This window comes from Prionailurus bengalensis, chromosome D3, assembly GCF_016509475.1.
Source record: "Prionailurus bengalensis isolate Pbe53 chromosome D3, Fcat_Pben_1.1_paternal_pri, whole genome shotgun sequence".
NCBI lineage: Eukaryota > Metazoa > Chordata > Mammalia > Carnivora > Felidae > Prionailurus > Prionailurus bengalensis.
The window spans coordinates 46,794,056-46,819,606 of record NC_057356.1 but is presented as its reverse complement, the minus strand read 5'-3'; the positions used below and the strand labels follow the sequence as shown (position 1 = coordinate 46,819,606).

The window sequence follows — 25,551 nt, the reverse complement described above, 5'->3', positions numbered from 1 at the left end:
GTGCCTTCCCTGCCCCCCTCCCATGTTTTCTGTCATGTTCACTGCTGAATCCCCAGTGCCTAAAATATTAATTGGTGCATAATAGACCCTTATTAGGAGAAATTCATACAAAAAACTGCCCAACACATGCCAGGTGTTTGGTACTTATAAAAAGGTTATTTGATAGAATATATTATCTCACTGCATAAACAGAGTTCTGGTCAGGTATGTTACTTTGAAAGGGCCATTTTCTACTCCCAAGTTATAAGGTGACTGGTTTTTGGGTTGTTTTTTTTTTTTAAGCGACCTTATTTCATACAGCATCCTGTTCACTTCAAAGCTCAATAAGTAACTTTTAACAACTTCTGTTTTTGTTGTTTGGCAAAACATAGGGTGCTTGCATGAATAAGGTTGCAAAAGTTACTATCATGCCTTGCTGGTTTCATTCTCCATTATCACTTTTTCTTTTGTCCTCAACTGTGGACCATCACACTCTTTGCTTATGATCTCTCTCTGCTTCCTGTTCTCTGGTGAAGCAGCTTAAGAGTGGCAGTGGTAGGCTGAATGACAGCCCCCTAAAGATGCAATTAGTTAAGTATCTTGAGGTAGATAATCCTGAATTATCATGGGGGGCTGTGTAATCACAGTTGTCCTTACAGGCAGGGGGAAGGAAAATCTGAACATTGAGAAAGAAAACATAAAGATGGAATCAGAGGTTGGATGGGAGGACCACAGTTTGAGCCCTGTGTTGGGCTCTGTGCTGACAGCTCAGCCTTTGGATTCTGTGTAGTCCTCTCTTTTTGCCCCTTCCCTGCTCATGCTCTGTCTCTCTCAAAAATAAATAAATAAATAATTATTTTAATTAAGATGGGAGGACCACAAGTCAAGGGATATAGGTGGCTTCTAGAAACCAGAAAAGGGGTGCCTGGGTGGCTCAGTTGGTTAAGTGACTTCAGCTCAGGTCATGATCTCACGGTTTGAGTTGGAGCCCCGCATCAGTCTCTGTGCTGACAGCTCAGAGCCTAGAGCCTGCTTCAGATTCTTTGTCTCTCTCTCTCTTGTCCCCCCCCCCCCCCCCACACCTCCCTCTCTCCCTCCCTCTCTCTCTGTCTCTCTGTCTCTCAAAAATAAACAAACACAAAATTTAGAAACCAGAAAAGGGGCAAGGCAATGGATTCTCCCCTAGAGCCTCCAGAAGGAATGCAGTCCTGTCTACACCTTGATTTTGGCCTAGTGAGACTGATTTTGGATTTCTGATCTCCCAAACTATAAAACAATTAATCTGTATTATTTGAAGCAATTAAGTTTTTGGTACTTTGTTTTAGTAGCCACGAGAAACCAATTCAGTGATTTAAAGTATAAGAAGGCTTGAAGGATCACAGAACCTGTACAGAGTGTTCTGAGGTTAATCTTGCTGGCTTAGTAGTTAGCTACCAAAATGGAAGCCAGAAAGAGTTGAGATGGCAACTTCAGGTGGGTAATGTGGGGGGAGAAGAGACAAGTGTGGTTGTTGGTATAGTGAAAGAATATTCATGCTGTAATGGCAGTATCCATGTTATATACAATTAAGCTCTTGATGGTTTGTTTCCTTGTATTTTACACAGATCAGAAACCCCTTGACCTTGCCCAGGGTGCTGAAATGAAACACATTCTTATTGGTAATAAGGTACGTAGTAATAGACTACATGCATATGATCATTTTTAGAAAAAGATTTTGAATTCCTGAAATACATAGATGGCATTTTTAATGAAAACATATTTTCAATAGGTCATCTACAAAGCACTGAAACGATATGAAGGCCCTCTTTGGAAGGTAGGCTGAGATGATCTTATTTCTAGAACTGGAAAGAATTCTCAGGTGCCCCATTTTTATTTAATAAAAAAAATTTTTTTAATGTTAGAGAGAGTGGGGAGCCCATGCTTGCGTGGGGGTGGGGGCTGGAGAGAGATGTGGGGAGAGAGAATCCCAAGCAGGCTTCATGCTGTTAGCCCACAGCCTGACGAGGGGCTTTATTTCACAAATCGTAAGATCATGACCTGAGCTAAAATCAAGAGTAGGACCCTTAACCAACTGAGCCACCCAGGTGCCCAAAAATTATTTCAGAAGAAAAAATGATTTAAGCATTCTTGGATCTTGCAATGTAAACCATTTTGTGGGTGTGGGTGTGGGTGTGTGGTATTGGCTTTCATTAGGGTTCCACTTGTTATAGCAATTGCTGCTCTTTTTATTGATGGTCTAAGAACACTTTTAAGTGACCAAGTTTATGCAGAACAGTGTTTAATCATAGAATTGCAGTGTTTTTGTTATGAATGTTGAAACAGGGAGGACTTAATAGGAATTTAATGTTTGAGTTGTCACAGAACACACATACAAAATCTTTCTGGTTCTAAAAATTTTTTGCATTTTGGAGTTCATTTATTTTCTAGAATTAACTGTCGTAGAGCATGTGTTTTCTTTTGCATTTGCAAGCACTCCCTTTACGTATTTATGCACAAGTATGTTTATGTTGTATAAAATTAGAATTAATTCTTAGACTTTAAAGTCCACAATTGAAAATTGTCCTGTAATTATCCTTGGACAATACTGTCAGAACTATAAACTGTGTTCATTATTGATCTTATCAGTATGCCATTTCTTCTCTTCTTGTCCCCCTGTAGTGGTATGTTTTCATTACTGCACCTAGTTACCTTAGTTCATGTTTGATCATTTTTTTTTATAATGTTTATTTTTGAGAGAGGGAGACAGAGTGCAAGTGTGGGAGGAGGAGAGAGAGGGAGACACAGAATCCGAAGCAGGCTCTGGCTCTGAGCTCTCAGCACAGAGCCCGATGCAGAGCCTGAACCCATGAGCTGTGAGATCCTGACCTGAGCTGAAGTCGGACACTTAACCAACTGAGCCGACCCAGGTGCCCCCATGTTTGATTATTTTTTAATATTCATCAGTACTATCTACATGAAAGACTACAATAAGAATTATCATAACTTAATTTCTATCAGTCAGGTATTTGAATCTGGATCTATCAGCTTGGAAAATCCTTGCAATTTTTTCCCTTAGAGTTCAAGATTTTTTGGCTGGAGATTATTCTGGGTGGTATTAGAACATGGAGTCCTTTCGTGGTATAGGAAACAGTAAGTATTATGATCCTGATACTTAGTAAATTTATTCTCTAAATTTTGAAAGATTAAAAGTTTTCACTTATCTCTTTAATATTTATTTATAGTTCTAATAATTGTAATATTTATTTTGAAGGCCTGATGCAGTCCATAATATTTATCGCCAGGGATGCAAACACTTAACTCAAGCAGTATGCACGGTAGGATGACACATGCATCTTTTGCCGACACCATGAAGTCAGTGCTGCAAGTGTTATTTTTATAAAGCTGCCTTGTCAAATATTGGGGTAGGGGGGGCTTGTGTGTATTTTTATTTGAGAACAAGTAAAATTGTGGAATCTCTTTAAAAAAAAAATAATGAACCCTTGTTTATTTCACATATTGTGGGATGAGATAGCAGTGGTCTGAAAACATAAAGAGCCTGTCATGTTTTGTGTGTGTGTATGTGTGTATATTCACACACATATATGCATGTGTGTGTACATGTATATATGTACTTATACATGGGCAAATCGAGATAATGGAAGTTTTTCTGGTGTTAAAATTTAAGCCTGTGTCAAAATTGGGATTCTTAGGTCCTCTGTGTTCACAGTTATACTTTACCAACCAGGAGAAAAAGTGAGTTTCTCTTCTTAGGTATTAGTCTAAGACTTGAGCCTAGACATGCTTTCTTCTTTCCTACTTGAAATCCTTGAGGGTTGTCAATATGTTGTGGCAATCACTTGTCACATTCCCCAGCAGTACAGCCTGATTACACAGCCAACCCTTAATTGTCCTCACACCCCTTCCTCCCTTCACATTAGACCAGAGGGCCAGGGAACCTCTCTCTAATCTGGTGTGTGTAATCTTTTTGTTTTTTCTTTCAGTGCAATCCTGGCCATTGTCTTCTGTTCCCCCTATAGACTCACCTACTTACTACCAAGCTTTTTCCTTAGTTTAGCCTTTTATCTCACAAATAAGTGCTCCCCCTGCCCTTTTAAAATTTCTTGCTCTTTAACTTCTGTGGAATCCATTAGCTCTTGCTGTGTTATGCCTCTCCTTGTTGTAGAACTTTTGTTTCTTCTGTAAATGTCTGCTTAAAGCTTATCTTTATGAGGCCCATATCAACACAAGCTAATGAGCATTCACTGTGTGACTGCTATAAAGCAGACTCTGTTTGCTTTGTAGTTTTTTTTCTTAAGTTTGAGAGGGAGCGAGAGAGCAAGTATGCACGCACATGAGCGGGAAAGGGGCAGAGAGAGAGGGGGAGAGAGAATCCCAAGCAGGCTTCACACTGTCAGCACGGAGCCTGGTGCAGGGCTCGAGCTCAAGAACTGTGAGGTCATGACCTGAACCAAAATCAAGAGTCAGATGCTTGACCAACTGAGCTACCTAGGCACCCTACTTTATAGTTTCTTAAGGTAGAAGCTTAGAGTATTGATTTGAGATCTTTTTTCTAATATAAGTGTTTGCAACTATCAGTTTCTTAATTTTTCTTCAGTGTGCAGTTCAGGGCCATTAAATACATCTGTATTATATTGCAGCCATCAGCACCATCTATCTCCAGAACTCTCTTTATCTTCCCATACTAAAACTCTGTACCCATTAATCACTTATTCCTTTCCTTTCTATTCCCAGCCCCTGCCAGCCACCATTCTACTTTCTGTCTCTATGAATTTGACCTTGCCAGGTACCTCAGCTAAGTTAAGTAGAATCAGACAATATTTGTCCTTTCGTGACTGGCTTATTTCACTTAGCATAATGTCCTCAAGATTCATTCATGTTACAGTATGTGTCAGAATTTTTTTCCTTTTTGAAAAATTTTAATTATAGTAAAAACACATAAAATTTACTATTTTAACCATTTTTAAGTGTGCATTAGCTTGAACTGTAGTCACTTTGTTGTGCAACAGATCTCTAGAATTTTTTCATCTTGCAAAACTGCAGCTATACCCATTAAGCAACTGCCTATTTCCTCTACCCCTAGCCCCTGGCAACCACTCTTGTACTTTTTGTCTCTATGAGTGTGACCACTTTAGATACCTCTAAGTGGAATCTTAGAGTATTTGCCTTATGTCATTTTGTCTGATATCCCCAAGATTCATCCATGCTGTAGCATGTGTCCGGAATTTTTTTTGAAGGCTGAATAATGTTCCCTTTTATGTATATGCCACATTTCTTTATGCGTTTATTCCTCAGTTTACATTTGGATTGCTTTCACCTCTTGGCTTTTGTGAATAATGCTGCAATGAACACGGATATGCAAATATCTCTTCAAGATACTGCTTTCAGTTCTTTTGGATATAGACCTAATAGTGGAATTGTTCAATGATGTGGTAGTTCTATTTTTGATTTTTTGAGGGATTTTCATGCTGTTTTCCAAAGCAGCTGCCCCGTTGTATAGTCACATCAGCAGTAATGGGGGGGGGGGGGGCGGCTCCAATTTCACTTTTTCCACATCCTCACCAGCACTTATTTTCCTTTTTTTTTTTTTTTTTTTTTTAATGTGAGCCATCCTAATGAGTGTGAGGTGGTATCTAATTGCAGTTTGATTTGCATTTCTCTGATGACTAGTGATGTTGAGCATCTTTTCATGTGCTTAGTGGGCATTGGTTATTGTCTTTGGAGAAATGTCTATCTAAGTCCTTGGCTCATTTTTTAATTGGGCTGTTTGGTTTTTTTGTTGGTGTTGAGTTGTAAGGGTTCTTGGCATAGTCTAGGTATTAACCCCTTACTAGTATATGATTGTAGATATTTTCTCCCATTCTATGGATTGCCTTTACACTCTCTTGATAATGTCCTTTGATGCATAGAAGTTTTTAATTTTGATGTAGTCAAATTTATTTTTTTTTCTTTTTGTCACTTGTGCTTGTGGGTATCATGTTCAAGGAATCATTGCCAAGTCCAGTGCCATGAAGCTTTACTCCTATGTTTTCTTAAGAGTTTTATAGTTTTAGCTCTGATGTTTAGGGATAGTTTTCTCCTGAGGCCTTTCCCCTTGATTGCAGCCAGCTGCCTGACAATCCTGCCATGGCTTTTTCTTTGTGTGCAGGTCTCCCTGGTTTCTCTTCCTCTTATTAAGGAATCCAGTCTTACCGAATTAGGGCCCCACTCTTGTGACCTCATTTAATCTTTTTTTTTTCTATTAAAAAGAATTTTTTTAACGTTTATTCATTTTTGAGAGACAGAGCATGAGCGGGAAAGGGGCAGAGAGAGGGAAGCAGGCTCCAGGTTCCGAGCTGTCAGCACAGAGCCCCACATGGGGCTCGAATTCATGAACTGCGAGATCATGACCTGAGCCGAAGTAGGACACTCAACCAACTGAGCCACTCAGGCGCCCCTGACCTCATTTAATCTTAATTTCCTCTTTAAAGCCCTATCTACAAATATAATCATATTGAGGGTGGGATCTTCATATGAATTTGGGGAGGACACAGTTCAGTCCATGACAATCAGTGTGGTTACTCCAGCTTTCGAATACCATTTGCATGGTAGATCTTTTTCCATCTTTTTATTTTCAGCTTATCTATGTGTTTGAAACTTACTTATAGAGAACATAGAGTTGTATCGGGTATTTTTATCCAATTTGACAAACTCTGCCTTGTGATAGGAATGTTTAATGAAGGACAGACACCTGACTGGCTCAGTTGGTTGAGCGTATGACTTTTTTTTTTTCTTTTAGTTACTTATTGAGAGAGGGGGAGAGAGCACGAGCGAGCATGAGTGAGGGAGAGGCAGAGAAAGAGAGGGAGAGAGAGAGAATCCCAAGCAGGCTCCATACTGCCAGCACAGATCCCGACTTGGGGCTCAATCCCACAACCATGAAATCATGACCTGAGCCAAAACCAAGAGTTCAATGCTTAACCAACTGAGCCACCCAGGCACCCTGAGTGTATGACTCTTGATCTCAGGGTTGTAAGTTCAAGCCCCACATTAGGTGTAGTGATTACTTAATAAAATCTTTAAAAAAAATGTTTAATTTATACTTAATGTTGTTGACATGGTTGGATTTCTGCTGCCATTTTGTCATTCTTTGTTTTTCCTCTTCTACATAAGGGAGATGCTTCTCATGTATCATTTCCTTTTGTTTATATTTTACTGTATTTTAAAGTTATTTCTTAGTGGTTGCTCTAGCTATTATAATATACATCTTAATCTATCACAATTCATACTTTATTTCATAAAATCTGAGAACTTTAATATGGTTGCACTTCCCCCTTCCTTTGTGTTATTGTTATATATATCATGACTGTATGTTTAAAAACTCAATATAGTGTTACATCTATTGCTTTATACAATTTTATGTCTGTTTCTTTGTTTTAAAATATTTTTATTGCACTATAATTCACATTGTATAAGGTTCACCTACTTAAAATGGTTCAGTAATGTTTTGTATGGTCATAGACTTGTGCATCCCTAACCAGTCAGGTTTAGAACATTTCCCTAATTCCACAAAAAAAACCACTTCATATCCATTAATAATCATATCTGAGTGCCTGTCAGTACCACCTCCTCCGAGTTCCCTAGGTAGCCATTAATACCTGTCTCTATAGCCTATTCTAGTCATTTCATATAAATGGGATCATAGAATATGTGGTCTTTTGTTTCTGGATTCTTTTGCTTAGTGTAATGTTTTCAAGGTTCATACATATTATAGCATGTATCATTACTGCAGTCCTTTTGTGGCCAAATAATATTCCATTGTATGGATAGACCATATTTATCCATTCATCAATTAAGGAACATCTGGATTGTTTTCACTTTTTGGGTCTTAAGAATAATGGTGCTGTGAGCATTAGTGTATCAGTTTTTGTGGGGATTTATGTTAATCTCTGGTGTTTTTTAAAAGAGAGGAGAAAAAATATATTTATAGAGTCTTACCCTAACTCATATTTTTATCACTTCTAGTTGTGTTTATTTTTTTCAGTGGATGTATGGGTTATTTTTAGAAGTCATTTCCTTGCTCCACTGTAGCTCCATTCCTTCCTTTATCCTCTGTGCTATTAGTGTCATATATCATACATTAGTATGTTACAAGCCCAACCATTCAATTTTACAATTGTGTAAATTGCTTTAAATTATATGAGAAAAGAGAAACTAAATACTCTATTTTAGAATTACCTATGCAATTTCACCAGGTTTTTTTTTTTTTTCTTTTTTCTTATTTGGTGTCTCTTTCAGCCTAAGTAACTTTTTTTGTTTTTATTCTTTTTTGTTAGGTATACCTAATGAATTGTCTCAGGTTTTTTTGCCTTCATTTTAGAACAGTAGTTACACAAGACAGAGAAATTTTCTTTCAGCACTTTGAATATGTCATCCCCTTACCTCTGTCCTCCATTGGTTTTTGTTTTAATTTTTTTTCAATGTTTATTTTTGAGAGACAAAGACAGAGCATGAGCAGGGGAGGGGCAGAGAGAGAAAGACAGAGACACAGAATCTGAAGCAGGCTCTCCAGGCTTTGAGCTGTCAGCACAGAGCCCGATGTGGAGCTCAAACTAACAAACCATTGAGAGATCATGACCTGAGTCGAAATTGGATGCTTAACTGACTGAGCCACCCAGATGCCCCAGGTTGTTTTTTTTTTTATGTTTATTTATTTTTGTGTGTGAGAGAGAGAGACATAGAGTGCAAGCGGGGGAGGGGAAGAGAGAGAGGGAAGGAGAGAATCTGAAGCAGGCTCTCCATGCTCTGAGCTGTCAGCACAGAGCCCAGTGTGGGGCTCAAATCCATGAACCGAACCCATAAGATCATGACCTGAGCCAAAGTTGGATGCTTAACCACCCAGGTGTCCCTGTCCTCCATTGTTTTTGATGCAAAGTCAGCTGTTAATTTTACTGTGCTTCCCCCTGTATTTGATGAGTCTCTTCTCTGAGTACTTTAGTGTTTTCTGGTTTGAGCTGTTGACAGTTTGACTAAGATGTGTCTAAGGATAGATCTCTCTGGATTTATCCTACTGGAGTTTATTGAGTTTCTTGAATGTATAATGTTTTCATTGAATTTGGGAAATTTTCAACCATTATTTTTTCAAATACTTTTTTCAGCTTTTTTCTCCTTCTGTGACTCTAATTGTCTATTGGTACGTGTGATAATGCCCTACAGTGATTTTTTTTTTTTTTTTTTTTTTGTCCCCCTTACATCTCAGATTATCTGTTGAGGGAATTTTTCATTTCAGTTCTTGTGATTTTCAATTCCAGAATTTCCATTTGGTTGCTTTCCATAACTTGCATCTTTTTATTGATATTTTCTATTTGAGGAGTTATTGTCATTATACTTTCTTTTAATTCTTTAAATACAATTTAGTTTTTGAACATTTTTCTGAGAGCTTTTTAAGTATCTGGCTCATTGCCAGTTTGTTGCTTGGCCCAATATATTTAGACCTCATGTACTGTGATGTTGGCTTTTCCTGATTGTTTGCCACCAAGATTGCTGTTGTTTTTGACAAATCCCTAGGCTTGGGATTTTCAAGGCCCTCTAAGTAAAGTCAGCCCCAGTGTTTAAAGCTTGCCCCATCATGGTTCAGTTTTACCATAGAGTTAGGAGCAAGGGGGAATGGAGCATATTCAGGCTAAAACTCCATCACCATTCACTGTTCTTACTGAGAGATTCAGTAGATTTTTCTTGAATAAATGCTTTTCAGTAAGTTGTAGGTCTTTAATCAATTTTCAGTATTGGGGAATGGTCGTTTTGATTGGGATTGCTACAGATTTTCTTGGAGAGGACTATTAAGCAATATCAAGACCTCCAAGCTATGAACATTGCATCTGTTCTCTATTGAAATCTGATTTGGTTTCCTTTTACAATGTTTTATAATTGTTTATTAAATTTATTCTTAAGTGTTTATTGAAGCTATTATGATAGACTTCAAATTTTCATTTTCTATTTTTTGCTATTATATATAAATTTGTTTTAATAGTTTTGGTAGCTTTTTTGCACATTCCTCAGGGTCTCCTACATGCACAGTCATGTCATCTGCAAATAAGGATGGTTACATTTCTTGACAATCTGTATGCCCTTTCTTATCCTTTATTGTACTGGATAGGACCTCTGTTACAATTTTAAATAGAATTGATGAGAGCCAGCATTCTTGTTTATTTTATTAGGTACAAAGCTTTGAGCCTTTCATTATGGAGTTATTAGCTGTAAATTTCATAGATGCCCTTAATCTGCTTTAGGAAGTTATTTTCATTTCCTGGTTTACTGAAAGTCCTTATCATGAGAATCTGTTGAATTTTATTAAATGCTTTTCATATTTAATAAACCAGTCTTCTATTGCTGGGATAAATTTCAGTTGGTCATGATATATAATCATTTTCATAAATTATTTGCTAATATTTTGTTAAAGATTTTTGCTTCTGTGTTCCTGGTAGATTTTGATTTATATTTTCTTGTGCTATTTTTGTGTGGTGTTGGAATCAGAAATACAGGTCTAATATGAGAAATAATAGGTCTCATATAATGAATTAGAAAATATTCCTTTTCAGTTTTTTGGAAGAATTTTTGTAGGATTAGGTTTATTTCTTTCCTAGATATTGATACAATTCATGGGCTAGAAGGGGTTTTTTTGGTTGTATTTTTGTTTGTTTTTGTTTTTTAATGGGAAGGATTGTAATTTCAGATTTCTTCAGTTGCTAAAGGGCTGTTTCAAATTTTCCATTTCTTCTTGGGTTGGTGTTTGTAATTTCTGCCTTTAAAAAATTGTGTTTATTTTCTTAGGTTATCAAACTTGTTAGTGATATTCCCTTATTGTGTTTTTAATGTTTGTATGATAGGTAGTGTTGTGCCCTCCTTTGTTTTTTTATATTAGTAATTTATGTCTTTTTTTTCCTCCCTGGATTAATTTGGCTAGCAGTTTATCAATTTTATTGATTTTTTTCAGAGAACTAGTCCTTGATTTTCTTGAATTTTCCCATTGTTCTTCTGTTTTCTATTGCTTTTTATTTTTAAAAGTTTTCTCTGTGCTTTGGGTTTAATTTGCTTTTTTAAATAGTTTCTCAAGGTCAAAGCTTAGATTATTGATTAAGGCTTATCTTCTTTGTTAATACAGCCATTTAAAGCTATCCCCTCACCTTTGCAACTGTTTTACTTTCCTGCTGCTAATTTTGGTATATTTTCATTATAATCTAGTTCAAAATATTTTCTAATTTCTGTTTTCTTTGAACCAATGAATGTTAGAAGTGTATTATTTGATTGCCAAGTAATTGGGGTTTTTATGATTTTTTTTTTGTTTCTGATTTATAATTCCATTTTGCTCAGTGAATGTATCTTCTGTGATTTCTGTCTTATCAAACGTAATTGAGACTTGTTTGATGGCTCTATGTATGGATTATCTGAGTAAATGTACTTGAAAATGATGTCTGTTTTGCTATGGTTGGGTGTAGAGTCATAAATATTCAGTCATGGTAGTTGATGGTGTTTTTCAGATCTATGTTTTTGTTGATTTTTGGCTAATTGTATCAATTGATGAGAGGAGGGATACCAGAATCTCCAGCTGTGCTTGTGGAACTGTTCATTTCTCAGTTATTGCTCACGTGGCATACATGTTGTCTTCTTGACTAATTGATCCTTTTATTATTACATGGTGGTCTTCTTTATCTCCTGGGATATATTTACTTTTGCCCAATATTAATATAACCACTCAGGCCTTCTTATGCTGACTGTTTGCACAGTATCTCTTTTTCTATCCATTTCCTTATAACCTATAGATCTTTATTTTCTATCTTGTATATATAGTATATATGTGGGTCGCTGTTAACCATTCTGAAAATTTTGCCTTTTAATTAGACTTCTTTTGAGAATGTGTTCCACTTTCTTCTTCACATATCAGGTAATTTTGTGTTGTATCCTTAATACTATGAATGTTAAGTTCTGGGGATTCTGGCTTCTGTTATTTTCCTCTGTTAAATGTTATTTCTATTGTTTTAGCAGGTCATTTTCTTGGCTGGGTTTAGATTGTGAACTCTTGTTTCTTGGCTGGCAGCTCTGGTCTGCATTCACAGAGGTTGGATTTAAGTGACTGCTTTGAATCTTTTCTCAGCATCAATTAGATGTGTGAAAAGACAGAGTTTGGGGATGCCTTCTCTTTTTCCCTTTGAGGATTCCCTCACTCTCTTTAGTATTTCTGGCTCCCTGGTTTCCTTTATTAATTCTCAAAGACAGGAAGGCTGTGGGTTTTTCCACCTGTGCCCATGGTAGTTTTGTGCCACCTTATGGACTTTATGTCCCAGTTGAAAAATCTTGGGGATGGGAACTTACTTGCATAGTTACTTATTTCCTTTCCTCCGAGAGCATGTGCATGCCCTATCAGAGTCTGTCAACTTTTGTCCACTCTCCAGTTCCTTTAGGCAGTTGCCTTTTATATTTGTTTCCTGCCACGAGTGTGGTCCTCTTATAGGGTCTTGTAGCAGAAGTCTGTCTTTTTCCATTCTTAAAGACATAATTATTTTTTATCCTCTCTCCCTTTCTTCCTTCTTTAAATCTTATGTGTACTAGGTCTTTTACACACAGTTCAAACATTTTCTACACTCAGCTCAGGCAAAAGGTTCAGGAGAGTGATATGAGTAAGAAATTGGAGCTGTGGTATTTAGAGGATTTTACAGCCCAAGTGCATGCTAAGTTATTAAATACAAAGGATAGAACTAAAAAACTACATACCTAATAGACTATTAGTATTTACTTTGAGTAAGAATATGAAAGCCAGATATTTTCAGACAAGCTAAGCTACAATGTGTGTGATATTCCCAATGTATTCATTTTTTACCCAGTTTTTCCAGTTGGTATTTTAAATTTTCAGTGGCGTATAATTAAGTCATTTTAATACTGTTACATATAGATAGATGATAGATAATTTAGATAATTTTAAGGTTCTATTTTATGTTCATGAATGATGTTGTCTTACTTCTTTATATCCAAGGTAAAATCCACTGATAGCTGCCTCTTCTTTATTAAATGCTTTGATGACACTATTCATGGCTTCAGGGTTCCTAAGAATAGCCTTCAACAGTCAAGAGAGGTAATTTTATGGATTCACTTATATTTCATAAAACTTAGCATTTAAAAGCATAAAGAATATAAGACAGGTTCACTATTAACATCTAAAATCTTTTTGACTGTACCTTTTTAATGGGGGCAATTAAGATGAATCTTGAAATTTGGGTTATGAATTAATTTCTTTATCAACATGTCCCTGCAGGTATCTTCTGTTCATAATTTCCTTTATTGTTTGGATTTTGCGAATGTAAGGGACCCTTACTGGTTTTGGAAAAAGACCCTAAATGATGTAGTCTGCTCCTTAATTTATAGGTGCGAAAACTGAAGACCATAGATTGAAGTCATTTCCCAAGGTCACAGAGCTTACAAATGACAAAACCTGGCTTCAGCTTAGGCGTTCTGATTTATTACCGTGTAGGCTCGGCCTTCCTTTGTGGTAAATTGAACAGCAGCAGCAAGCAAGAAAATTGGGATTGATGTGACAGAAATTCATAGTGCAGTTACTTAATAGAGATTCCATATTCCTTCAGATCAAAGGAGTATTCGTAGACCTGTTGTGTTTTTTTGTAAACTACATAAGGGGTTAAAAGAGCCCATTTCCAAAGTGGTTAACCTGTGCCTGCAAAGAACCCTAAGCAACCTAAAGCCTGACTGTCCCAACATATCATAAAATGGTAAAATATGACCCTGAGTAATGCTATGAGAAACAAGGAAGTAACAAAGGTATTTTTAGGGCAAATATTCTTTTTGTGAAATCACTGATTTTTAAAAAAACATTTAAAAGTTAAAGCATCCAGGCAGTTGTTGGCTCTTACAGTGATCTGAGTTTCTTGTGCTTATAACTCAACTGCAAGTTAGTAAAATTTTATTTCTGGATATATTAGTTTGTAATATAATAACATATCCAACAGTGTTGAGAATCTGTAATTTTTAAGTGAAAAAATGTCCACCCATTATTCAGCTTTTATAATGTATTAATGTCATTGAATATATAAACTTATAGATGATATTTTTTAAACTGTTAAGAAAAACTTTTATCTAGAAATGCCATGGACAAGAGACTGGTATCATCATTTTGTTGTTGGTTTTGTGTGTGTGTGTGTGTGTGTGTGTGTGTGTGTGTGTGTGTTTTAGGCTGTTTTCTCCATGTAAATTTAGGCTTTCTATATCATTGTCATATTATCTCTTTTGAGTAAAAATGCATTTCACTTTTATTTCAATTCTTGGATTATTTCAGGACTGGCTGGAAGCAATAGAAGATCATTCTGCGTACAGCACTCACTACTGTTCCCAGGACCAACTGACTGATGATGAGGAGGAAGATGCAACTTCCGCTGTAGACTTGAAGGAATCTTTAGAGGTATATAGAAAAACCTAACCTGACTTTTAGAGCTAACTCTGTCACCAAGAACTTTCTTGTCAAATGTGAAGTTTTGAAATTAAGCTATCTGAGGACAATGGAGATAGCACTGCTGTTTGTCAGGTAACATTTTATTGCCATTTATGTTGTCTGTTATGATGGTACTATCAAATGTCTCTGTAGATAATACTCTAAATATAGAGGCCTGTGCTTCTATGTTATCTTTTTTTTATTAAAATTTTCACATTGCTGTAATCAGATTGTCGGTTTATTTGAAAACTGCTGCCAGTAGGGGGAGCATGCTTGACTTGCTGCCCTTTATGATTTCACTGCATATTTCAGAGTTTAAATAATGCAACCATAGTGATACTTTTCCTGACTGGTAGTTGGATTTAAACCCACTTGTAATCTGTAACTTCAATGATGAAAAGTAAGGTAAAACATCAGTAATGAATGGAGAGGCCTTCGTGTGAGGTGACGTCAATGTATTATCCATAGAGAAATAACAGCATATGTAATTGAAATGAAATAACTATTTTTTTTTTTTCTGGGCATCAGTTTTCTGGCTGTGCCTTTTAAATGGGAATTGGGTTTGGAAGAATTATACTATGAAAGGATGATGGAGTTTCAATCCAAGTCATTATGTCAGAACATAGCAGTTTGCTTACTAACTTTAATCTTTAAAAAAAAAAAAATCGTTGCAGGATTTGAATGTTTCTAAATCAACAACTTTAATGAAGTTTGCTCGTACCTAAGGAGTTTTATTGACTTAAGGACCTATAAACTTAGGAAACAGATTTGGGCTTTTTCAATTTCTAATTTTATGATGGAACATTAAGAAGTTTGAGCTCTTCCATGTTCTGTTGAAGACATTCCCCAGAATTTATTGACATTTGCTTTACCAGTGCTACTTCGGTTTTTTAAAGCCTAATGTATAGTGTGGCAACCATAAACATAATTTTCAGATCCATGAACTTTGCAAAAATAACATCTACCAGAGCATCTAAATAACATTAAGACTGTTTGAGTAAAGAAAGAAGGTTTAAATATCTATGGCCAGAATTGTGTCAAACAAATGAAAAACTGTGCTAAATATTTTAAATTTTAGTCCTTATTCCCTAAGTGAAAAGAAATCCTTTCCTATTTATCCTCAATATAAGGTAAATGATAAAACCCAGAAGGACTTACAAAGCATACCAGTATCTTTCCTAGGATTATGGTAATTTTAAGACCTTTTTAATGGAAGCTACAGGTAAATAAAAGCATACTAACTTGCATATCATTAAAAAAATTTTTCCTTGAAAAAGTGTTTCTTCTTTGGCATAGTTTTCAAATTTTCATGTTACAACTTCAACTATTTTTTACTCACTAGAATATCGTGCTCTTATGTTAACTTTAAAACCATGAAGTTTTTGCCTTCTAGATTTTATAGTACCCAAAGTTTGTGAGAGTTACAGCAAGTGGTAAGCACTTTGAGGTTGTGCAGGTTATAAACATATCTCTGTCCAATGGAATTTGAATGCTAATTCTGTGAATCTTGACTTAACTCTGTCTCAACTGCTGAAATTTGGTCCAAAAATAGGTTAAAATCTGAAATGAGCTGTGAAGTATGTTGAATTGTAAGACTGGCTCCAGAATGCCTTTGATCATTGGATTCTTAAGTTGTAAGGATATTATGGGACCTATTTGTGAAATGAGATCTATTCTAGATGTTTATAAACTTCTAAAGAAAACTAGGAACTGTAGGACTAGAATACTCTAAAACTATCTGAATTGACATAAAACTAACCTTATTTCCTCAACATGGTTTTGGACAAGAAGTTATGGGGAAAAATGTCCACCTTGAAAAAGTGACCATGTTACATGTTCTTTTGGTCTCAGTTTATCTCCACCCAAAATGAGGGCCTCCAAAAATTGAAAACAGTTTCTTTTCTCTCTCCATCACTGCCTTGAGGTTAGGTCTCCAGGGAGAAAAGTAGAAGATAAATCACAGAAATACAGGCTTCATGGTTGTTGCCTTAATGAAAACTTTGAAAATATTTCAAATCTGACAATGGGAAGACAGATTCAAACACCGTATTGGTGTAGAAATGTACTGTGCAGTACGATAGCTACGAGACACATGTGGCTCTTCATACTTTAAAATTTCAACTCCTCATTTTAACTCCACCCAATTCAAGTGCTCAGTAGTCACATGTGGCTACCACTTTGGACAGTATAGAATGTTTCCATCATTGTAGAAAGTTCTGTGGGACAGAACAGGGATAGGCTCTCAGATTTGGGGTGGCACAAGCAAAGCAGGGGTCTCCTATGTTGATGATATCTCAGTTCCGTAGGATCTGAGGATGTAAGATAACTCAGTGTTACAAGGAGTAACGAGCAGAGGAGGCTAAAATTTAATCAAGTGAGAAAGTGATACACTTTGCTGATTTAAGAATAAATGATGCCTAATTAAAGTGAATATGCAGGAAGATGAATGTGCATCAACACAGAGCTGATAAAGACTGGGCAAGGTATAAAAAGATGTATCTTTTATACATTGGGAGAAAAAAAAGGGATATACACATTTGTGTAGACTTAGGTCATCCCTGGCAAGTTGAGAAATTAATAGTGATGGTTGCTTTGAGGCTGGTAAAGGGGGAAAACAGGGACTATAGACTGATAGGTATGTGAGAGAGAATTGCCTTTTTCTCTATATCTTTTGATTTAATTTTTTAAATTTTGTGTAAATATCTGTTGTGAAATAACACTAAGCAGATGACGGAGCAGGTACAAAGAATGAATGTGCTCTGGATGGACTTACGTAGAGGGGAGATGGATTGGGCTGGAGGTAGGAAGCCTCCGAGATGAGCGGAGATGAGCACTGGGGCACACGACTCACATTCCTGGCTGTTTTCTGCAAAGAGGAATGTCATTGAGGTTCTACAATATACTACTTAAAAAGTTTAATATTATCAAGGTATAATTTTCATATAATAAAATTCATTTTATGTCTTCAGTGTGAAGACACGTATATACATGTTTTGACAAATGTATATACCTTTTGTAACCACCAAGAGACGGGGGAGGGAGGGAGGGGGAGAGAGGACATTTTTATCACCTCGGGAAGTTCCTTGGGGCCCCTTCCCAGGCAGTGCCCTTCATCTGCATCTCAGGCAACCACTGATCTTTCTGTCATTTTAGGTGGTATCAGTTTTGCCTGTTCTAGAATTTCATGCAATTGGAATCACACAGTCTGTGCTCACAGGTACCTGTCCTTTCACTCAGCTATGTTGTGTATATCAGTAGTTTGTCCCTTTTAATTCCTTGAGTAGAGGTGGTCTGCTTCTGTTCTTAACGAAATGTGGATCCTCTCTAGCAAATAGACTGGAATTAATGACCTCTCCCCTATCCTATTCAGTCCTCCCTAGCCCTTGATATACATTTTTGAGCTGTTTTTCTAAGCCAGGGATAATAAAGTGGTTTAGCATCAATTTACACAAAACCAGCAGCCAGGATCTGGGTGGGCAGAAGTAGGAGCAGGAGGCCTGTGTTGCGAATGTGCCCAGCTGCTCATGTGGGTGCCTCCTGTGCCCTGGGCTCTGTGGCTGTGGATACAATCCTGTTCTTGAGTTCTGTGCCCAGGTAACTTGGGTTCAAAATACTGTCATACTTCAGGTACTAGGTCACTGCTCATAGTGGGATCCTGTTTATGTAGAATTAAAAGGAAAAATTAAAACCTAAAAAGAGTGCATGACATAAGGTGAATGTCCTAGAAGTTAACAATGGGACACCATGCTGGGCTCTGCAAAGAACTCATATACATTAATCTTCATAAATAGATTTTTAGATTTTCATAACATAACTCATAGCTGCTAAGGGGAAATTACAGCAAACTAGAGAATGTCTGTACATTTTATTGTATTGATATTCTCCTGTTCCTTTTAGTATCGACTAAAACCACACCAATTGTTGAGAACAGAAGACATGTTATTCATAACTATAAAACGGAATATGTAGATCTGATCTTCTCCAGCTAACCTATTCTGTACCTTTTAAAACAAGTAAATCCTTGATCAGCGAAGCTCTTTTTAGTAACTGTCAGGTAGATATGTTAAGATGAACATTCGTGACTCAAGTATTAGAGGATGATGGTATGGAGACCATTCTTGTCTTTATTACCTGAGGAACTATCACTTTCAGGCATCCATCCAGCTGACCTTGACCATAGAAAGGAAAGGTGAAAACCGTAGCATTGACTTGCACGTGGGCAGGGGTATTAAATATGCAGAGAGTAAAAATGACAACTTTCTGTTAATAAATTATGAGTGATACATTTGGTTGCAGTGCATATTTCAATGCCTGAACCTTCCACTTGTGTTTATAGACTATGTCTGAAAAAACAATCCAGCATACCATTTCCCTTTCTATGGTGTTTTAAATTGCATAGTGTAGGTATTTTCCCTCTTCCAAAAAAAAAAATATATTTTGATGTTAGAGCTCTCAAAACAGAGTAATGTAGATTTTAAAGAGAACATTGTGGTCACACAGTGTGTGAGAACACTGTCACTGATGTGGTACCATGAATAATTCTGCTGTGGGTGAGGCGAGCTTCATAAGCACTAAAAATTTTATAAGGAGAAAAGGCTGCTTATCTATGTCACTTTGTCATGAAGGACTGATTTGGGGGGAGTAAAAATGTTTAGTGATGAGCCATTTGGGATTAGGAGTACAAAAAGGGGAAGATTCATAAGGTTAAATGTATTACTCTACCTATAACAATGTGATTCTAGTATTAAGAACCTCAAGGTTCTCAATAAATATTTTTCACTGTCATAACCAAGTGACTTGACAATAATTTTCTTATTCTTCCTCTTTAAAGGGAAACTATAAAAAAACTCACTTCAAAATTACATTGTTAATATAACAAATTTACTTATCTGATTTTTCAGTTTGGACTTCCAAATCTTTACTAAGATGGGATGGAACTTACGTCATAAAATTCTATATTTATGTTTTACTTTTAAGGATCTAAAAATGTAGAAAATTCAGATTGCAAGAAGGATGCTTTCTATAATTGACTTTAACTTATTTTTATAAGCTTTGACTTGCTAAGAAAATGTCCTTATTGGTCTGCTTATGTGAAGGCTGTGAGCACTTAGATTGCTGAGCAAAAATCAGCTAGTGGGTTGTTGGGTTTTTTTTTTTTTTTTAACTTTATTTATTTGAGAGAGAGAGTGAGAATGAGTGTGGGAGAGGGACAGAGAGAGAATCCCAAGTAGGCTCCCTGCGGGGCTTGAACCCATGAACGGTGAGATCATGACCTGAGCTGAAGTCAAGAGTCTACCACTTAACTGACTGAGCCACCCAGGTGCCCCAGCTTGTGATTTCTAAGTGTTAGTACCATCTAGATTTTTTTTTAATAAAAACAATCTTTAAAATATATTCGTAATACATTTTATAATTCCTGGATGAACTTAATCAAGTACACAAAAAGAATTAATCAGAAATCTAACTCGGATGTATATGGTATAATGAGTTCTTAGACGTGATTAATGCAATTGTATATTGTCTACATGACAAATGTTGAATGTATTTAAAATTTAGAAAGACTAATCTGTATGTGATTAAATGCACTATTCAATTTCTAAGGAAATTTTCTCTCATCTTTTTCTCTTTATGAAAATATCTCAATTGTGGTATATCAACATATGAACTAAAAGTTTTGATAAAAATATTAAAAGCATATGTACTGTAAAAATCCTGTATTAATAAGTTTTATTTTTGTTTTTGTTTTCCCAGAAAGCACAAAAATGCCAACAGAAACTAGATAGGGAAATTTTCAACTTTCTGAAAATGATTAAGGATTGTGACATGGCTAAAGGTAAAAAAAAAAAGAACAACAACAACAAAAAAAAAACAAAAAAAAAAACGGGGAACAAACTACAAATAAGACCCACTCTTTAACTCAACCCATTGTCATAGATGTTGATCCTTCATGTTAGATAATTTTCAGTATTGAATTCAGAATTATGTTTGATAAGACTATTTTGAAAATTTAAGACGGTTATTTAAAATTTCTACTCATGGGGGAGGCCTGGTCTGTAGATTAATTTTTTAAGAAAAGAAAAAGGTAACATTTGGGGGCTATAAATTCATTTTGGCTACATAATGAGAATTCTTATGAATCCCAGAAGACTTGGACTTTAGAATCAAACTGTCTTAAGTTTGAATCCTTGCTCTCTGCCACTTAACCAGTTGTTAATTTGAATAGTATGTTTAACTTCTCTGAGTCTCTGTTTCCCAAATGAAGGTGTTGGTTGTTTCCAGGTCTTGGCCTTTTATGATTCTATGAATGCATATGTGAACTTATCTTTCTAATGTTAATCTACCTTTCAGTAGTAATTTTTTATGCCTTCAGTCTCCATTAGTTACAAATTATCAAGAGTTGACTGTAAATACTCCAAAAGTCAAAATAAAATATAAAGTCAAAAATCCAATATGAAAATTACATATTCAGAAACAATTATTACTTTGTAAATTAAAAGCTGTGTTTTTTAGACTTTAGATTCCTAACTATTCTAGATTTTAGCTATGATGGCTTTATAAATAACTTCACTAAAATATAATTGATTTAGTTGTCTCTGAGTTTATCATTTTTAATCATGCTCAGGTATTTTATATCTGTCTAAATGAACCTCAGGCATCCCTTTATGTCAATTCCACAAACATGTATTTGTATCAGCGATGATAGCTTTGAGAAGGACAGAAGTTAAATCATTTTGATTATTGCGGGCTGAATATTATATTAGTTAGCACTCTTCATCGTCAGGACTTTTTAAATAAGGGCAGCTTCATTAGATAGAATTCACAGTCTACACTCCACCTGTGTGAAGTGTTCCCTTCAGTGGTTTTTAGTATATTTATAGTAATGCAACTGTGACCATCAATGAGCTTTAAAAACACCATCTTCAAGAACCATCAAAAGTAAGAAGAGATACCAACAACATTTAAAAGATGTAGAAAATGTCTAGAGTTAGTTGAAATATAAAGAGCAATTCCTTTAACATAGACCAAAGAAAGAAATTACATCAGAACTACAACCAAATTAAGTTTTGGGATTTTTTCAAACCTCAAGTCAAATGTCTTGGTTCATGTTATGTGTCTGACATATCACTTGTAAGAATGGTGTGAGTCTTTTGTGTTTTAAAGACATGAATGGTATTCAGTTATAGAAGATATGTGCTATCTGGGAAATTTTGAGGTGGCTGACTATGATCTGACAATGTTATTTTATGTATCTACAATTAAGTTCATACACAAACAATTGTAAACATTTTTTGAGCCATGGGTATAGAGAGATAATAAATCTGCATATTTTATAAATAGTAAATAGGGTTAAGATGATTTCATGAATGGAATTAAAGAGTTGAAGGTAACTGAGTTACCTTAATGCCAAGGGATATATAGAATAATCTTAAACCATGTATTTTATTGCTGATAGGACATGTTCTGTCAAACTACTATCTATTTCAAACTGTCTACATAGTTTGCCAATACCTTCTCAGGATGAAAAACTAAAACGTTTGTGTACAGAATCAAGGCCTTGTATTTGTGACTGTTGTCTTACATTTTAGTACAAAATTATGTGATCGTTAAGACCCCCTCCCTTACTTCTTATTCCAACTTCTGCCATGCTAGTTTGGCTCTGTGGCCCCTCAAAGGCATGTCCCTGCAGCAGGCTCCCCTGTGGTCTCCCTGCCTTCTGACACCCCCCTGCATTCCATCCTTAAAGGGAAACCAGAGGCTTTTAAGAGCTCTTCCAACTCAGATCTCTGAAATACTGCATTATTGCTGCCAGATTAATTTTAGAATGGTACTTTTTTTGATCATAGATTTTTTCCCATTGAAAAACTGTTTGATTGAAAAACTGTAGAATAAAATACAAACTCTTTATCCTAGCATTTAAGGACTTTCATAGCCCAATCACAAACTTATTTTTCAGTTTTACTTATGATTACAGATCCTCCTCAACTTCTGATGGGGTTATGTCCTGATAAGCCCCTTGTAAACTGAAAATCTCGTTAAGAGTGCATTTAATATACCTGACCTACTAAACATCATAGCTTAGCCTAGCCTACCTTAAATGTGCTCAGAATATTTACATTACCCAGTGGCTGGGCAAAATCATCTGATACAAAGCCTATTTTATACTAAAGTGTTAAATACCACAGAATATCTCAACTGCTGTACCAAAAGTAAAAGCAATGGCTATCTGGATACAGGGTGGTTGTAAGTGTATCAGTGCCGTGGCTGACTGGTCACTAAAGCCCACTGCCACTGTCCTGCATCACGAGAGATTATCATACCACATATTGCTAACCCAGGAAAACACTGAAATTCATAATTCGAAGTATGGTTTCTACTGAGTATGTTTTGTGTTCATACCATCAAGTCAAATAATGGTAAGTCAAACCATTGTAAGTTGGACATTCTGTACCAAAATAAGGTGGTAATAAAGTGATGGTAATGTGGTGTGATCAAATTTAAGTGTACAACACAACATTATTTATCATAGTCAACAACTGGCTACTACTACTTAAGGGTAAATTTAGGGCTTTAGGGAAGAACAGACTGACCAGCCTCAGGGAATCTTCCAAAAGTTTTATTGCTTTAGGGGATTTTCTTTGTTTTTGCAATCAGGTTTTTGGTAATGATAAAATAGAGGTTTCAATACTGCATTCACTGAACCTTGAAGGATATGTTGCCAATGCTAGATACCTAAATTTTGGCATGCATCCAAACAGAAATTAGGTCTAAGGAAATAAAGTAGTGTTTCAAAGAGGATATTCTGTACCAAAATACAGAATCACTTTATTACCTTAGGATTCTTGGAAGTGAGATTAGTGGGTGAGAGCATATTAATGTTTGTGAGATGATTGATATATTGCTAATGACTTTCTAAAAGATGTATTTTATGTGCCAACTTTAACACATATATTTTATTGCATGTTACTACATGCATATAGTGAATCCTTGGTTAAAGAAATTAGAATGATTTCAGTTATTTAAAAGAAAAAAGTTCTTAAAGAAAAAGCACTTTTGTTCAACCCACTTACAACCAGGCTTTGAGTAAACACACTTCCTGCCTCCTTCACTGTTGCCACCGTGGCCCAAGCCATCATTGTCTTTCCCACAGAGTATTGAAACATCCTTCTAACTGGCCCTCTGATTCCACTCTTCCCCTCTAGTCCCTGCCCCAGGGACCCTTCTAAAACAGGAGTGTACAATGTTCTTTGCTCAAAACATGTAGTAGATTCCAGGTCATCTCACTAAGAATGAAAGACCAGTTCCTTCTGATGACTCACAAACCTCTTCAGTCCTTTTTGACCTCTCTGTCCTCATGTCCTAGTACCACAAACCTTTTCAGTTCTTTTTGACCTCTCTGTCCTCTCCTGGTTACCCCTGCTTGCTCATCTTCCAGCCTCACTGGCCTTCTGGCCATCCCTCAGAGAGGCTGGGCATACTCCTGCCTCCGGCCTGGGCTGTGCTGGCCCTCTAAGGCTTTTCTCTAGGATACTCACACATATCCTTACATGCCCAGGTCTTTGTGCATCTCTTTGGCTTTCTCTTGCTGCCTGCCTTGGTTTGCTCCCCCATGTCCATTCTCTGCCCTGCTTGGTGCCAGGGGCTATTGATCACTACAGACTGCGTTACTGGAGTCTTCTCACCCTCAGGCTTCTGATTGGACTCAGCAAAAAGGAGACCCTGTCAGGAGATTGGTGGAGGGGACCAGAGAAGTCAGGCGTTTTCCTCGCTCCCTCCAGCCAGGCTGTGGTGTAATAGCACTGCTCTGTTCCTGACTTGGCTGAAGGTCCCCCCTCTGACTCCAGCTCCTGCTGGGCTTAGGGACACTGGCCCATCCTTTTGCTTCTCCATTCCAGGGTGGCAACTGTCCTGCCTGGCAGTCTGTTAGTTCGCTCCCTTTGTGTGTAATCTTTTTTTTAAAAGAGTTTACAGGTGCCCTTTGAGTTTGCCAGGTCTCTCCTGCCAGGACTCTGAGACCTCATCCTGTCTAAACTTTCACCTGCCCTCAAACACTTGATATTCCCCTACCTTGCTTTGTTTTTTCTCTTTGTCACTTATCAAGCTTGCTGTATATGCATTGTAGTTGATTGTCTGCCTTTCCTATTAGAATATAAACTCTATGAAGGCAGGGATTTTTTGTCTTTTATTTGCTGATAATCTACAGCAATTTAGTGCATGGCACATGGGCACTATACAGTTGATTCTTGAGTAATATGGGTTTGAACTGCATGAGTCCATTTATATATGGCTTTAAAATATATACATATATATAGCATAGTACTGTAAATAAAATTTCTATTCCTTATGATTTTCTTAATATTTTCTTTAGCTTACATCATTTTAAGAATACGGTATATAATACAGTGTATGATATGTGTGTTAACTGAATGTTTATGTTATTGGTAAGGCTTCTGGTCAATAGTAGGCTATTAGTAATTAAGTTTCGGGGGAGTCAGAGATAATAAATGGATTTTCAACTGTGAGGGGGTCGATGCCCCAGCTCCCATGTTGCTCAAGGGTCAGCTGTACATGTTTTGAGTGGATGAAATGAATCACCTACTTACCTGGCTTATACATTGATAACTTCTTTTGGACTCAGAAACAAGAACCAAATTTGTTTTGTCAAGTTAGTATATAGATTGTACAAGTCAGCCCTGAACTGCCACATCGTGGCCTCTGAGTCAGCAGTGGATGCCTCTTGGCTGTCTCAAGTTCCCCTGGATCACAATTCTGATAGGATCTTCTTTTAGGACTAGTGTTGTCTATACCATCAGAAAATAATAATTATAGATATTTTAGATATGCTTGCTTTATTGGGCATTATATTTAACAAGAAAACTACTAGTTGTTCTTCAAGATCCAACTCAAGTCTCACCTCTTATCAGACTCCACTCGATCACTCCATCCCATAATGGTTATTCCTTCCTCTGAATATTTAACCTTTTTTAAAATCTACGCATAATTTGTTTGCTACCTATCTTATAACATCCCTCATATCTTTTTATTCTCATTTAATTCATGCTGTAACTCATCTAACACATGATGTTTTAAACTATGTGTAGTCT

At 36.4% G+C, this 25,551-nt stretch overlaps 2 protein-coding genes across 4 annotated transcripts in view; one reads left to right on the top strand and one right to left on the bottom strand.

Annotated features, from left to right (window-relative positions):
• Positions 1–25,551, top strand: part of OSBPL1A (oxysterol binding protein like 1A) — a 245,412-nt gene that overhangs the window by 78,164 nt on the left and 141,697 nt on the right. The window contains exons 8-14 of one of the 2 annotated variants that reach the window (XM_043558465.1): positions 1,584–1,645; positions 1,748–1,792; positions 3,035–3,108; positions 3,230–3,293; positions 12,983–13,081; positions 14,297–14,419; positions 20,201–20,282. In XM_043558465.1, the coding sequence (XP_043414400.1) occupies positions 1,584–1,645; positions 1,748–1,792; positions 3,035–3,108; positions 3,230–3,293; positions 12,983–13,081; positions 14,297–14,419; positions 20,201–20,282 (549 nt within the window). The remainder of the gene's footprint in view (positions 1–1,583; positions 1,646–1,747; positions 1,793–3,034; positions 3,109–3,229; positions 3,294–12,982; positions 13,082–14,296; positions 14,420–20,200; positions 20,283–25,551) is intronic. The other variant, XM_043558466.1, reaches the window with a different exon arrangement.
• The window catches only part of LOC122470650 (E3 ubiquitin-protein ligase MARCHF11-like), a 37,799-nt gene that overhangs the window by 1,824 nt on the left and 10,424 nt on the right, over positions 1–25,551 (bottom strand). The gene's annotated exons all lie outside the window — the stretch shown is intronic.